Consider the following 15,268-nt stretch of genomic DNA (forward strand, 5'->3'; position numbering starts at 1 on the left):
AACAGAACGGCAGAGGCGCAGAATGGCTCGCTCACGGACATATTTTCAGAAAACATTAATTTGGTGGTTTAATTTCACTCTTGGTGGGTGGGCAGTCAAGAAAACCAACTATTTGTATTTAAAAAAATAAATTAAAAATCCCATAATACGTATCTTTCGTTTAAGAGGAAGACAATCGTTTTGGTGATTGCTTTGACAGAAATGTGCTTTTTGGACCTTACTATATATAAACGACATTTCATTTGAGGGGGAATAACAAATACATTGACATATATCAAAGGGGAAAAGAACCATCCGGACTGTTATGGACGCAAAGTTCAAAAGCCAGCATCTGTGATGGTATGAGGTTGTGTTAGTGCCGATGGCATGGGTAACTTACACATCTGTGAAGATCCCCATTAAGTCACCATTCAAGGTGACAGGCACATACAGGCACGTATGCTGCCATCCAAGCAATGTCTTTTTCAGGGACTTCCTTGTTTATTTTAGCAAAACAATGCCAAGCCATATGCTGCATGTTACAACAGTGTGGCTTCGTAGTAAAAGAGTGAGTGCGCGTACTAGACTGGCCTTCCAAATATCAGAGGAAATTCTTCAAAGTTCATCATTGGAAGTTTCTTATAAACAACAGAACTCAATGCCAAACAATGTAAGTAAGAGCGTTTTCACACCAATTACTAAACAACTGTGTAGCCTTAAGAAAGCTCATTTCAGTAAAGTTAATGGGAATAAGTGCTGCTCCGGAGCATAACATTTGCACTCTGGCGCAATGGAAAAGGTCATGCGAAACCAGATTTACAGGCACATCAGTGTAAGAAGACAGGCAGATGAAGCGAAACAGCCATCGTGCTTGAATGCCATCCATCCATTTTCGATCGTGTGTCTCCTAGGGTCGCGGGTGAGCTGGAGCCTATCCAAGCTGCCTTTGGACAAGACGCGAGGTAAACGCGGACTGGTCGCCAGTCATTTACAGGGCACATAATGTATAGGCAGACAATTTTGAGTCTTCAATTACCTAACATGCACGTATTTGAAACGTGGAAGGAAGTCAGGTGCTGTTACCCTATTTGCATAATTGCCAGAGTCATTTTTCAAATACTGTCACAATATCAACAAAAAATAGCATCCATTTTCCGTACAGTTTATCTTTGCACGGGTCGCGCGGATGCTCGTGCCTATCTAAGCGGAGGTGGGGTACACCCTCGACTGGTCACCGGCCAATACCAAGGCTAAAAATGAGCTTTATTCTTAATGTCTGTGTAGATTCTCACTCATCCATGTCATTGTCATCCGCAAAGGTCGAATTGAGGCAAATTTAAAAAAAAAAAATTCTTCCAAAAATGACTGGCAATTATGCTATTAGGCTAATAGCATGCTATCAACTAGTCCTCCCATTTGCTTGTATAGTATACCAAAACATTGTCATTTGAAGTTTTTTTTTAATTTATTTTTTTTTTAGATGTTGTTTTATTCCAAATGCTAAAATGACCGTAAATAACTAGAATTTCAAACTTTTCATGAAATGGCTTTTGTGTATCCATATGGGTCATTTTCATATAATTTGATGAATAACGGTGAAGACATGCCCCACTGGAAATCAATGAATTTTGCCTGATATGAGTATTTGAATTGTTGGCAATTGTTATCGTCCAAAAAGTAGCAATTGCCCCTCCTTGACCCGTCACCTTATCGTGGTGGAGGGGTTTGTGTGTCCCAATGATCCTCGGAGCTAAGTTGTCTGGGGCTTTATGCCCCTGGCAGGGTCACCCATGGCAAACAGGTCCTAGGTAAGGGACCAGACAAAGCACGGATCAAAGACCCCGTATGAAAAAGACAAATTATGGACACAGGTTTCCCATGCCTGGACGCGGGTCACCGGGGCCCCCCTCTGGAGCCAGGCCTGGAGATGGGGCTCGAAGGAGAGCGCCTGGTGGCCGGGCCTGCACCCATGGGGCCCGGCCGGGCACAGCCCGAAAGGGTAACGTGGGTCCCACTTCCCATGGGAAGACCCCTATGGGAAGCCATAGGGGTCGGGTGCAATGCGAGCTGGGCGCTGGCCGAAGGCAGTGACCTTGGCGATCCGATCCCCAGCTACAGAAGCTGGCTCTAGGGACGTGGAATGTCACCTCTCTGGCAGGTAAGGAGCCCGAGTTGGTGTGTGAGGTCGGGAAATTCCGACTGGATATAGTCGGACTCGCCTCCACGCACAGCTTGGGCTCTGGTACCAGTCCTCTCGAGAGGGGTTGGACTCTCTTCCACTCTGGAGTTGCCCACGGTGAGAGGCGCCGAGCAGGTATGGGTATACTTATTGCTCCCCGGCTCGGCACCTGTACGTTGGGGTTCACCCCGGTGGACGAGAGGGTAGCCTCCCTCCGCCTTCGTGTGGGGGGACGGGTCCTGACTGTTATTTGTGCCTATGCACCAAACAGCAGTTCAGAGTACCCACCCTTTTTGGAGTCCTTGGAGGGGGTGCTGGAGAGCACTCCCGCTGGGGACTCCATCGTTCTGCTGGGGGACTTCAATGCTCACGTGGGCAATGACAGTGAGACCTGGAAGGGCGTGATTGGGAGGAACGCCCCCCCCCCCCCGATCAGAACCTGAGCGGTGTTCTGTTATTGGACTTCTGTGCTCGTCACGGATTGTCCATAACGAACACCATGTTCAAGCATAAGGGTGTCCACATGTGCACTTGGCACCAGGACACCCTAGGTCGCAGTTAGATGATCGACTTTGTGGTTGTGTCATCGGACTTGCGGCCGCATGTCTCGGACACTCGGGTAAAGAGAGGGGCGGAGCTGTCATCTGATCACCACCTGGTGGTGAGTTGGATCCGATGGTGGGGGAAGATGCCAGTCCGACGTGGCAGGCCCAAACGTATTGTGAGGGTCTGCTGGGAACCTCTGGCGGAATCCCCTGTCAGAAGGAGTTTCAACTCCCACCTCCGACAGAACTTTGCTCACGTTCCGGGGGAGGCGGGGGACATCGAGTCCTGCTGAGGCGGCCGACCGGAGCTGTGGCCGTAAGGTGGTCGGTGCCTGTCGTGGCGGCAATCCTCGAACCCGTTGGTGGACACCAACGGTGAGGGATGCCGTCAAGCTGAAGAAGGAGTCCTATCGGGCCTTTTTGGCCTGTGGGACTCCTGAGGCATCTGATGGGTACCGGCTGGCCAAGCGGAATGCAGCTTTGGTGGTCGCTGAAGCAAAAACTCGGGCATGGGAGGTGTTCGGTGAGGTCATGGAGAAAGACTTCCGGACGGCTTCGAGGAAATTTTGGTTCACCATCCGACGTCTCAGGAGGGGGAAGCAGTGCACCATCAACACTGTGTATAATGGGGATGGGGCGCTGCTGACCTCGACTCGAGACGTTGTGAGCCGGTGGGGAGAATACTTCGAAGACCTCCTCAATTCCACCGACACGCCTTCCCATGAGGGAGCAGAGTCTGGGTTCTCTGAGGCGGGCTCTCCTATTTCTGGGGTTGAGGTCGCCGAGGTGGTTAAAAAGCTCGTCTGCAAGGCCCCACGGGTGGATGAGATTCGCCCGGAGTTCCTCAAGGCTCTGGATGTTGTAGGGCTGTCCTGGTTGACACGCTTCTGCAACATCGCGTGGACATCAGGGACAGTGCCTCTGGATTGGCAGACTGGGGTGGTGGTCCCCCTTTTTAAGAAGGGGGACCGAAGGGTGTGTTCCAACTACAGGGGGATCACACTCCTCAGCCTCCCTGGTAAGGTCTATTCAGGGGTGCTGGAGAGGAGGGTCCGTCGGGAAGTTGAATCCCAGATTCAGGAGGAGCAGTGTGGTTTTCGTCCTGGCCGTGGAACAGTGGACCAGCTCTACACCCTAGGCAGGGTCCTCGAGGGTGCATGGGAGTTCGCCCAACCAGTCTACATGTGTTTTGTGGACTTGGAGAAGGCGTTCGACCGTGTCCCTCGGGTAGTCCTGTGGGGGGTGCTTCGGGAGTATGGGGTACCGAACCCCCTGATACGGGCTGTTCGGTCCCTGTACGACCGGAGTCAGAGTTTGGTCCACTTATCCGGCAGTAAGTCAGACTCGTTTCCGGTGAGGGTTGGACTCCCCCAAGGCTGCCCTTTGTCACCGATTCTGTTCTTAACTTTTATGGACAGAATTTCTAGGCGCAGCCGAGGCGTAGAGGGGGTCCGGTTTGGTGGCCTCAGTATTGGATCTCTGCTTTTTGCAGATGATGTGGTTCTGTTGGCTTCATCAAGCCGTGACATCCAACTCTCATTGGAGCGGTTCGCAGCCGAGTGTGAAGCGGCTGGGATGAGAATCAGCACCTCCAAATCTGAGACCATGGTCCTCAGTCGGAAAAGGGTGGCGTGCCCTCTCTAGGTCGGGGATGAGATCCTGCCACTTCCCCAAGTGGAGGAGTTCAAGTATCTTGGGGTCTTGTTCACGAGTGAGGGAAGAATGGAACGGGAGATCGACAGGCGGATCGGTGCAGTGTCTGCAGTGATGCGGACTTTGTATCGATCCGTTGTGGTAAAGAAGGAGCTAAGCCGAAAGGCAAAGCTCTCAATTTACCGGTCGATCTTCGTTCCTACCCTCACCTATGGTCACGAGCTGTGGGTCAAGATCCCGGATACAAGCGGCCGAAATGAGTTTTCTCCGCAGGGTGTCCGGGCTCTCCCTTAGAGATAGGGTGAGAAGCTCGGTCATCCGGGAGGATCTCAGAGTAGAGCCGTTGCTCCTTCACATCGAGAGGAACCAGATGTGGTGGCTGGGGAATCTGATTCGGATGCCTCCCGGACGCCTCCCTGGTGAGGTGTTCCGGGCACGTTCCACCGGGAGGAGACCCCGGGGACGACCCAGGACACGCTGGAGAGACTACATCCTTCGGGTGGCCTGGGAACGCCTCGGGATCCCCCCGCAAGAGCTGGATGTAGTGGCTGGGGAAAGGGAAGCCTGGGCGTCCCTGCTGAAGCTACTGCCCCCGTGACCCGACCTCGGATAAGCGGTAGAAGATGGTTTGATGGATGGATGGGTAGCAATTGTTTCTAAGAAAAGAAATGTTCCAAATGAATATTTTAACACTTTTAATGCCAAAAATGTCTTTACTGTTATGTCTCCCAAAAGGCTTTTTGCCCGGGCACTGGGCACTGGGCTCGGCTGACGGGGGACTTTGATGGGACGAGGATCTCCCGGCCAAAAGCTCAACATCGCTTAACATCACAAAACTATCGTCAATCATCGGCAAAATGTATGTGGGCATCTCTGTTTACAGTGTACTCACTTACACCTCTCAAAATATCAGAACATCGGCACAATATTTTGGATTTTATGGACGTCTGAGTGTTTTCCTCTCTATAGACGCTCACCAGATGGAAAGGGAACACGCTTTATGTTCATAAAATCCATCGTGTTTGGGTTATCGTTCTGACATTTTCAGAGGAAGGGGGCATAAAGTATGGGATGTCCACATACATTTTTTGGGTGACGATTGATGAGTCATTTTAGTGTTAACTTTGTGAGCGATGAGAAAGTGTCAGGAGTGCACTGAACAAGTCTGTGCAAGACAGCATTTCAACTGGGGACTGAACTCATTTAATGACTTGAAAAAAAATAAAATAAATATCAACAAAATAAGGGGAATCTGCCACAGGGGAGGAATTTACCCTGACAAGATTCAGCATATCGCCATGGGGGTGAGATGTGGGGGGGGGGGGGGGGGAAGAGGGAGGGATTGCCTGGGAAGGTAGGAGGAGACCAGGCATGAGGAATTTGTGCAAGTAGAGACTGGTCGAGGCCGCAGAGGGACTTTGCAAGACACCATGTTACAGCCACAGAATATTCGCAGAATGTTTACTCAGTAATATCATCATAACTATCTTCCAAGTTGTGTGTAATTTTCCCCGTGTGAGTGCGCCAATTGTGTTCCTCCAGTAATGAGGAGAGCAGTGAAGGCGATAAAGCCAATATAATTGCTTGTGACTTGTAAAAAGGCTTCCTTCAAAGATATTTCCAAGATTGAAATTGTCTTACGGCAGAATATTTGTGTATTTTTGAGAATAGTTTTGATATGATTTCAATGTATAAAGTGATATAATGGGTTCATATTTTCAAGATTAAAAGTCATATAAATATCTGTTTATAAATTAGGGACTAAAAGTAAAAAGTAGGAATGGGCCAGTACCTATACCAGGTATCTGGCTGATACTGGCCTTATTTCAAGGTATCGCGTACTCCGATACCAGCCGCCGATATTTCTATTATTAGTAACTTGGTTTTCTTTCCACCAGGCACCACCGCAAATAACAAACTATTTAGCAAAATGTGTCACCTCAGTTTTAACCTGTACATTTTAAAAAATAATATATATTTTTATTTTATTTTTATTTTTTTAAAGGAAACTTTGTTTCCAAACGGAACGACGTAACGTGGTGGTTTTCTTGGGAGGACTTTTGCTGGCGGGAGACAGAGGGAGGGGGCGCTTCGATTTAGCGGAAGAGGCGGCGCGGATGGGAGGAGCTACAGTTCTCGCCGGGTGGCGTCGGCTGAAGAAAAGCGGGAGCTCCCTGAAGCCGACGCACACGACTCGTCTCTCGGGGTAAGAATTTCGTCGTGCTCATCGCAGCCACTTGGCGGACTTCAGGTAGGAAGTGAAGCTGCTTCGCTCTTGCACTCTTTCATGACTCCGTGGTCCCTGAAAGCCGTTGACACGTCACATTTTACAGTCTGAAGAAGTATTTTATCAATTATACATCGTTTCCTTGTGAGGCATTCAATTCAACCATTTTATACATGTTGTACATCTCACGTTATCATCGGGATTTTTCATTTTTACTGCTTATATATATATATATATATATATATATATATATATATATATATATATATATATATATATATATAGATAGATAGATATATGTGTATATATATATATGTGTGTGTGTGAGGATGAAATTGGAGACATTTTTGAGAACCTACCCGAGAAAATTCATTGGATTAATTTGACTTTGTGACGTTTGAGCAACGTGGGGTTAAAATAAAAAAAATAATAAAAAATACAAAATCACGACATCAATGAAAATGTTAAAATAATTATATTTTATTGGATTGGCTAGACATACAGTGCACTTTTTTTTTTTTTTTTTTTGGTAAAAAGCCCAAATAACGAACATTTTGAAAGCAACAAAGAAAGGAAAAAGATGTTTGATGTTGCTCCTGTCGCAGCGCCATCTGGTGGAGGTGAAAACGCATGCCGCCACTGTACTCGTCCTCTCGTCACAACCTGATGACAATTTAATACCCTACAAGCTTATCAAATGTTCTGCCTCACAAATACATGAATGCTCATAGAGGTAATAATTTAACAACATGCATTGTTGTTATTTGAATACATTACATCAAATGTTTGCTATGTCTACATTAGATTTTTTATTGTGGCTAGTGTATAGCTCTTACTGCAATTTATTATTCAAAGCATTTGGAAGGAAAGACAAAGACGCCCACCCTAATGTCGCCTGTCCTTGCTCTCCTACGGGGTCTCTCTGTTAGGTGTCACGATGTCGCAGCAGATAAGCGCTGAGGAAATGGAGGAGATCAAAGAGGGCTTCGAGAAAGTAGGCGAGTAAATCATTTAGTTTTTTTCTTCTTTGCACACATTATTACTCAATTAGTCTTGAATTTGGGGAAGAGCGAGCAAAAAAAGAAACCTCCTTCCCAGACACAGCTTCTGACTTTCTTTTTCTTACAACGGCTTTCATCTTGCTACTCTTTGATAAAGGCCACGGTTGTGGAACAAAGCATCCGATTTGGGATCCGTGCAGACGGTAACTTTAAAGTATGTCAATGTGCAAAAAAGATGTGATATTTTGCACGGCGTGTTGATGAAATATGGAAGTTGTCGTTCTGGGAAGGGAACGCTGTATCGCTGACAAAGCCCCAACACAAGGTTATCTAATCTCAGTAGTCAAAACCCCGGACGTAAAGAAATAAAAACATCATACAAAAAACAAAAAACAAAGTCAAGCACAAAAATCTGTCAGAGCAATACGTGCTTTCTCACTTCATCCAATCTATGCAGACGCGGATGGCAACGGGTACATCTGCGCCTCGGAACTTGGCCGTCTCTTCCGGGAGGTCGGTTGTCCTCTACCTGGCTACCAGATCCGTGAACTCATCCAGAGACTTGACCGCAACAACGACAGCCACATAAATCTTGAAGAGTTCGCCGCTGTAGGTAACACGAACTGACCAACTAACCGGCAAACAAAAGAACCGACCAGCCGACCAAATAACATCCGGAATCCTATTACGCTGTCAATTTGCCTTCCAAATATCCTATTAGTTGTCAAACAACACGGCTGTATACTAAAGAAGTTGAAGATAACTTCAAAGTCAAGTTTGGGTTTCAAGTTTGTGTGCTTTTTGCGGACTCCTTTCAGATTTTTAAGGACATGAAGGACGACCGCATGGCCCAGGGGTTCAGAAAAGCTCTCAACAAGAAGGAAGGCATTGTTGCCATAGGGGGCACCAGTGAAATCTCAAGTGAAGGAACTCAACATTCAATCTCTGGTAAGAATGGGGCAAAAAAAGAAAAAGTCTTGCGCTATAACAATCCCGGAACCCGAATTTGCTCCCAGTGGGCCTGCCAGCGCCTTGCATGGCAGTAGTTGCCCATTGTTGTATGAATGGGTGAATATGAGGCTTTGTAAAGCGCTTCGGGCACACTGTGATTTGCGTAGATAATATTGACATTTTTGAGTCCGTTGATGTGACACGTGGCCGAAACTGTCTTCCAGAACAGGAGCGCTACGCCTTTGCAAACTACATCAACTGTACTTTGGAGAAGGACGCAGACTGCAAACACGTGCTCCCCATCAACCCAGAGACCGGCGCTCTCTTCAAAGCGCTGGCAGACGGCATCGTACTTTGGTAAACCTTTATTTCACCGTTCATATCCATATTCAGTTCATATTGGATCTCTTGGTTTATTTGTGCAGCAAACTCATCAACCAATCTGTCCCTGAGACCATTGACGAACGAACAATCAATACAAAGAAACTCACCGCATTCACTACACAGGTGGGTGCCGGCGCGGATTGTTTGTAATGGCATTAACGCACCATTGTGTTGGTCGCCGAGCCGTTTCATGCCGCAGCAAAAAGTAGCACGAACGAGGATATGACTGTCAATCGCAGTGCTGACACATCGGAACAACATTTACACTCACATTCGCAACTTGTCATGTACACATGATTTTGGACCGTGGGAGTAATTTGCGTCTCTTGGACAATTTCAAAATATTTTCGGACTTTCTTGGACTATTTGTCTTCAATTTGTCTGTTCCTCACTAACAGGAGAACCTGAATTTGGCTCTGAACTCGGCCTCGGCTATTGGCTGCCAAGTCGTCAATATTGGAGCTCAAGATCTGAAGGAGGGAAAACCTCATTTGGTCCTTGGACTCCTCTGGCAAATCATAAAGATTGGGCTTTTTGCAGATATCGAGCTGAGCCGTAATGAAGGTACTGACACAAAGACATAACGTGAAACAACGCAATAAGCTGGGCCTTGGATATGTTCCAAAGTAGGACTGAAATTCTAACTAACACAAGACCGACAGCCAGCTGATATTTGTCGTCAATGTGTACCCCGTTATGCTTCTTATTCTATGTGCAGCGATTGCGGCGCTGCTGGAGGAGGGGGAGACTTTGGAGGAGTTGATGAAACTCAGCCCGGAAGAGTTATTGCTGCGCTGGGCCAATTTCCACCTGAAGAAAGTTGGCATGACCCTGACAAACTTTTCAGGGGATATTAAGGTTAGCTGACACGACTGCTATGCAAGATTTGGCACCGCGGCCGTTTAATGATTGTGCGTAAATGCCGAGCATTGCGTTCAAGGTGGAATGGCTTTTTTGTCGGCGTCAATATGCTTCGGTCGTAATTCTCAGCCGGATAATTAAGAATTCACAATAGAGTTCCTTTCAATTGGTTGGCTTTTGTCCTGGCACGGACCCAGCTTCGAAATGTTCAATAGGGTTGTGATCAGGGCTTTGAAAGGCCATTCCAGAAGCTTAATGTTAGCCATCTTTATCCACTCCAAAACCTCTTTTGAAATGTTTGGAACATCTAATCGTGTCCAAGTTTCAGCTGTCTAACTGTTGTTTTAAAATGTTCAATAGGGTTGCGGTCAGGGCTTTGAAAGGCCATTACAGAAGCTTAATGTTAGCCATTTTTATCCACTCCAAAACCTCTTTTGAAATGTTTGGAACATCTAATCGTGTCCAAGTTTCAGCTGTCTAACTGTTGTTTTAAAATGTTCAATAGGGTTGCGGTCAGGGCTTTGAAAGGCCATTCCAGAAGCTTAATGTTAGCCATCTTTATCCACTCCAAAACCTCTTTTGAAATGTTTGGAACATCTAATCGCGTCCAAGTTTCAGCTGTCTAACTGTTGTTTTAAAATGTTCAATAGGGTTGTGGTCAGGGCTTTGAAAGGCCATTCCAGAAGCTTAATGTTAGCCATCTTTATCCACTCCAAAACCTCTTTTGAAATGTTTGGAACATCTAATCGTGTCCAAGTTTCAGCTGTCTAACTGTTGTTTTAAAATGTTCAATAGGGTTGCAGTCAGGGCTTTGAAAGGCCATTCCAGAAGCTTAATGTTAGCCATCTTTATCCACTCCAAAACCTCTTTTGAAATGTTTGGAACATCTAATCGCGTCCAAGTTTCAGCTGTCTAACTGATGTTTTAAAATGTTCAATAGGGTTGCGGTCAGGGCTTTGAAAGGCCATTCCAGAAGCTTAATGTTAGCCATCTTTATCCACTCCAAAACCTCTTATGAAATGTTTGGAACATCTAATCGCGTCCAAGTTTCAGCTGTCTAACTGTTGTTTTAAGGCCAATTTGAAGAATTCGGGGGTCGTCTGCCTATTTTTTTTGCAGTGCACCAGTACCAGTGGCAATGTTCTTACGTTTGAAAGCCTCTTCTTGACTCCGACATATACTGTATACTCCTTGCCATTGTGGCCATGTACTGCGTGTCAACTTGTGTTGTGCTGAGAAAATCTAGAGCGACGTTTAGTGTGTTAACAAAATGTCAACATGACTTGTGTTTTGTGTGCCGGTGCGTCTTTCGCTGGGTGCAGGACTCCAAGGCGTATTTCCACCTCCTGGAGCAGATCGCACCAGATGGCAGCAAGGAGGACGTTGATCGAGTTGAACTCGATATGACTGGACTTTATGTAAGCTGGCAAAGCAAAAGTTATTTCTCGCAGACTACACACTATTGTGCCATTATGGGATTTGAAATTGATGAATCTATGCAGACATGTTTAGTAGTAGTATTGTTTCACCAAAGTCATTTGGTCAGGAGTGTGTTGACTTTTTATATCATTTTAGCTAAGAATGTTTGCGCATTTCTAATGAATTGACATCACACACACATTCTGTGCACGTGTGTCACCAGGAGAAAGATCTTGCAAGGAGAGCAGAGCGTATGCTCGAGCAAGCCGACCTTCTCGGCTGTCGACAGTTCGTGACCGCCACCGACGTCGTATCTGGAAATGCAAAGCTCAACATGGCCTTTGTGGCCACGCTATTCAACAAACACCCGGCTCTGACTAAACCGGAGAACCAAGACTGGAATCTTGAGAGTGAGACTCGTTGCAATAACGCTGCTTCATATTCACACATGGAAACATTCGCAATACTTTTAGAACAAATAGCATGAGATTCTCTCAACATTTTTTCCAGTTTTGCCAGTTAATTGAGGAAGTTGGTCAAGTAGCGCTCCTTTCTTCCTTGCCCTCGAAAGGAATCCACGACATATTCTTCCGCCGCTGTGAAAATGACTTGCTCATGCGCCGTTGGCGGCCGTATGTACAACTAACCCCTCTTTGCTTTTCCCTTTTCTCTTGCACTTCCAAGGTGAGACCAGAGAGGAGAGAACGTTCAGGAACTGGATGAACTCCCTGGGAGTCAGCCCACGTGTTCACCACATCTATGGGTCCGTGTCTCTGCTGGGGAAAGGACTTCCTGCTGGCGCTCTCTTGCGATACAGACACATGGACACCTAACTTTTTGCGTGTATGTGGGTTAACACAGTGATCTTCAGGATGCCATGGCTATTCTCCAACTGTATGAAAAAAGTAAGGTGCCAGTGGACTGGGACAACAGAGTCAACCTGCCTCCGTTCAAGGCAGTAGGGGGAGGTCATTTGAAAAAGGTCAACTCAAATCATGTCGCATTATACACGGGTGAGCCCTACGTTTCCAGCCACCGGAAAAGTCAAAACATTTGTGTGCGTCTCGTTTGTCTGTGGCAGATAGAAAACTGTAACTACGCCGTGGAGCTGGGAAAGAAAGAAGCTGGTTTCTCCCTTGTGGGAATCGCAGGACAGGACCTCTATGATGGAAATTCTACGCTCACCCTTGCGCTGGTGTGGCAGCTGATGAGAAGGTGATTTAAAATTCAACTTCAGGACACCCCTACGAGCAAGACTGGGCGCGCTGGAGTCACGAGACCGAATTTTTCAGCGTGAATTCCAAACGTAAATTGGCTGACAAATGAGTTCCTGATCCAGGTACACGTTGAATGTTCTCGAAGACCTTGGGGACGGGCAAGTGGCAGGAGAGGATTTGATCATCACATGGGTGAACAAGACTTTGTCTGAAGCTGGCAAGACTTCTTCGATCAAAAGCTTCAAGGTAACTACATGAATTGAAAAGCCGAGCTTGATGCGCCAATATGTTGTTAAGATGTCTTCCTGGGCTAGTTTTGAAGAAAAACAAAAAGTTGTTGGACGACATGATGGTATTTTCAAACTGTGCATGTTTTGATCTTGAAACCTCCCAATTGTGTACCAATGGAGGATGTTGCTCATACTGTGGGATTTTTGCATTTGTTTGGCTGCCCAGGACAGGTCACTCAATACGAGCCTTCCGGTTTTGGACCTGATCGATGCCATCCAACCGGGCGGTGTGAATTTCGAGCTGGTTCAAAAAGAAAATCTGACAGATGAAGACAAACTCAAGAATGCCAAGTAAAAGCCCAGCTTTTCTCTAACTGATAGACCATTTTGGGGAATTTGTGTCAAGTCATATTGATTATTATCCCCCCCCCCCCTTCTCTAAATGCTTAATATGCAAATACTGTATAGCCTACGGAGGAATTTTCAAAGTTCTGTGACGCCGCATTGTACTATTTTAACATTCGTAGCTGTCTTAACACAGAAAGAAGGTAACGGATTGAAAAGACAAAGTTCAGAAAAGATCACCGAGCTTTTGATCGCCTGTGACAAACGTTAGAGAGAAGCATGTTCAATGCCAGGCAGTCCACTGTACTCGCAGTTGCTGTCGCAAGGATTGCATACAAGTGATCGAGGTGTTCCCGCTTTGCAGACAGCCACAATTACAAGTTTACCGATTGTTAATCTTTTCCCGAGCTGACATTTGAATAAACCAGGAAAATGCATTATGCGTGTGTGCATTCAAAGCAATGGCTGGATCACATTTTGAAATTAATTGTAATTTTGATTTTAGCCACTTTTTTTTTTTCCTCCCACAAGGTGACTAATGAAATTTGTGCTGTGCCGGCACAAATACAAACTTAATATCATTTAAAACATCATGAAGTATAAAATGGCATTTGTTGTGCAAGGACAAAAGTAAAATGGAAGAGTCACACTTTTGAATTTTTAGTTGTGATGATGGAGATTTAGATGCATCTTGGACTTGAATTATGACCCTGATTCTACACCAGGTACGCCATCTCCACGGCCAGGAAGATCGGCGCCAAGGTCTATGCCCTCCCCGAGGACTTGGTCGAGGTCAACCCGAAAATGGTGATGACCATCTTTGCCTGCCTCATGGGGAGAGGCATGAAGAGGGCGTAAAGGACAGATGAACGCGGATATCCACGCCTACCGACTCGACTCTTGGCTGGTTGGACTGCCGTTTTCGTTCCGTGGAAGCCAAATGGGGCACATGGTGTCAATTTAGCAGCTTGGGGTTTCTTCGTATCTAAATCTTTTATCCGGTGGCAACATAGTGGCTGAGCTGTAATCAGGGTTAGGACACACTTCTGTCCAGTGCATGCTGGGGGGATGCTGCGACCTGACAAGACCGTTATGAAATTGGAATGTTTTCATACATACGATTGTACATGGGAATCATTTAAAGACACTGTATGTCAGTTGTTATTTTATAGATAACCCAGATAGGCCATGTTTTAATAAAACAATGTAAAACAGTCCTTTTCATGTGTCACAATATAACGAATAGCAGCAATAAGTATAGAGGCTTTCTAATTAAAAACTACAAATGATCCAAAATGAAACAACTGTTAACACGATTCCAATTCACACGAAACTGCATGCTTGTCCCGATTCTCACACCTGCCACTCGTTACCTGGAGGGTCGTTGACTTCAATGATTGCAAGTTTGTTTACATTTGAGGGGGGGGGAGGAAAGAAAATACACATTATATACATCAAAGAGTATATCTTAAGAGTATCCACCTATATTGTACAGTTGCATCTCTAGAAATACAATATAGTATTGTAGAGCTGTTCATTTAATTCAAAAGCGCACTGATTCTTATTTATACTTTTTTTTTTTTTTTTTTATAGATTTATACCGTGAAACACAAAAAAATACTTTTCAGAGTCCCAACTCTTACCATAATTATACATTTAGAACCATCCATCCATCCATTTTCTGAGCCGCTTCTCCTCACTAGGGTCGCGGGCGTGCTGGAGCCTATCCCAGCTGTCATCGGGCAGGAGGCGGGGTACACCCTGAACTGGTTGCCAGCCAATCGCAGGGCACATAGAAACAAACAACCATTCGCACTCACAGTCATGCCTAGGGGCAATTTAGAGTCTCCAATTAATGCATGTTTTTGGGATGTGGGAGGAAACCGGAGTGCCCGGAGAAAACCCACGCAGGCACGGGGAGAACATGCAAACTCCACACAGGCGGGGACGGGGATTGAACCCCGCACCTCAGAACTGTGAGGCTGACGCTCTAACCAGTCGGCCACCGTGCCGCCACATTTAGAACCAATGACTGTTTTTTTTTTTTTTTATGTAATCTAATTGAGATGGTGAATTTTGGGTTTTCGTTGGCTGTAAGTCACAATATCAAACTCGAGGCCCGGGAGTCCAGATCCAGCCCGCCATATCATTGCATGAGGTCCCTGTAAGCAAATCACGTGCGTCTATGCTCTTCCGAACCAACGTTTCAAAATGTCTTTTAATAACGTTGCGAAATCGCAAGCATTTTAAAATGAAGTTAGGAGTGACGTGGACAGG

The 15,268-nt window shown here is 46.0% G+C and overlaps 1 protein-coding gene across 3 annotated transcripts; it reads left to right on the forward strand.

Annotated features, from left to right (window-relative positions):
• The first annotated feature begins 6,460 nt into the window (after positions 1–6,460).
• LOC133484392 (plastin-2-like) lies at positions 6,461–14,205 on the forward strand. 3 transcript variants are annotated; one of them, XM_061786867.1, is made up of 16 exons: positions 6,461–6,607; positions 7,513–7,581; positions 8,042–8,193; positions 8,403–8,532; positions 8,760–8,892; positions 8,961–9,042; positions 9,318–9,483; positions 9,638–9,777; positions 11,103–11,198; positions 11,423–11,609; positions 11,884–11,962; positions 12,061–12,181; positions 12,281–12,414; positions 12,539–12,662; positions 12,873–12,997; positions 13,717–14,205. In XM_061786867.1, the coding sequence occupies exons 2-16, from the start codon at positions 7,521–7,523 to the stop codon at positions 13,847–13,849; spliced, it is 1,863 nt and encodes a 620-aa protein (XP_061642851.1). In that variant the 5' UTR covers positions 6,461–6,607; positions 7,513–7,520; the 3' UTR covers positions 13,850–14,205. The 3 variants fall into 3 exon arrangements, with proteins under 3 accessions (XP_061642851.1, XP_061642852.1, XP_061642853.1); XM_061786868.1 differs by having other exon boundaries at positions 6,475–6,562; XM_061786869.1 differs by lacking the exons at positions 6,461–6,607; positions 7,513–7,581 and having other exon boundaries at positions 8,058–8,197.
• Positions 14,206–15,268: the final 1,063 nt, after the last annotated feature.

This window comes from Phyllopteryx taeniolatus, chromosome 10 (assembly GCF_024500385.1).
Source record: "Phyllopteryx taeniolatus isolate TA_2022b chromosome 10, UOR_Ptae_1.2, whole genome shotgun sequence".
Lineage (NCBI taxonomy): Eukaryota > Metazoa > Chordata > Actinopteri > Syngnathiformes > Syngnathidae > Phyllopteryx > Phyllopteryx taeniolatus.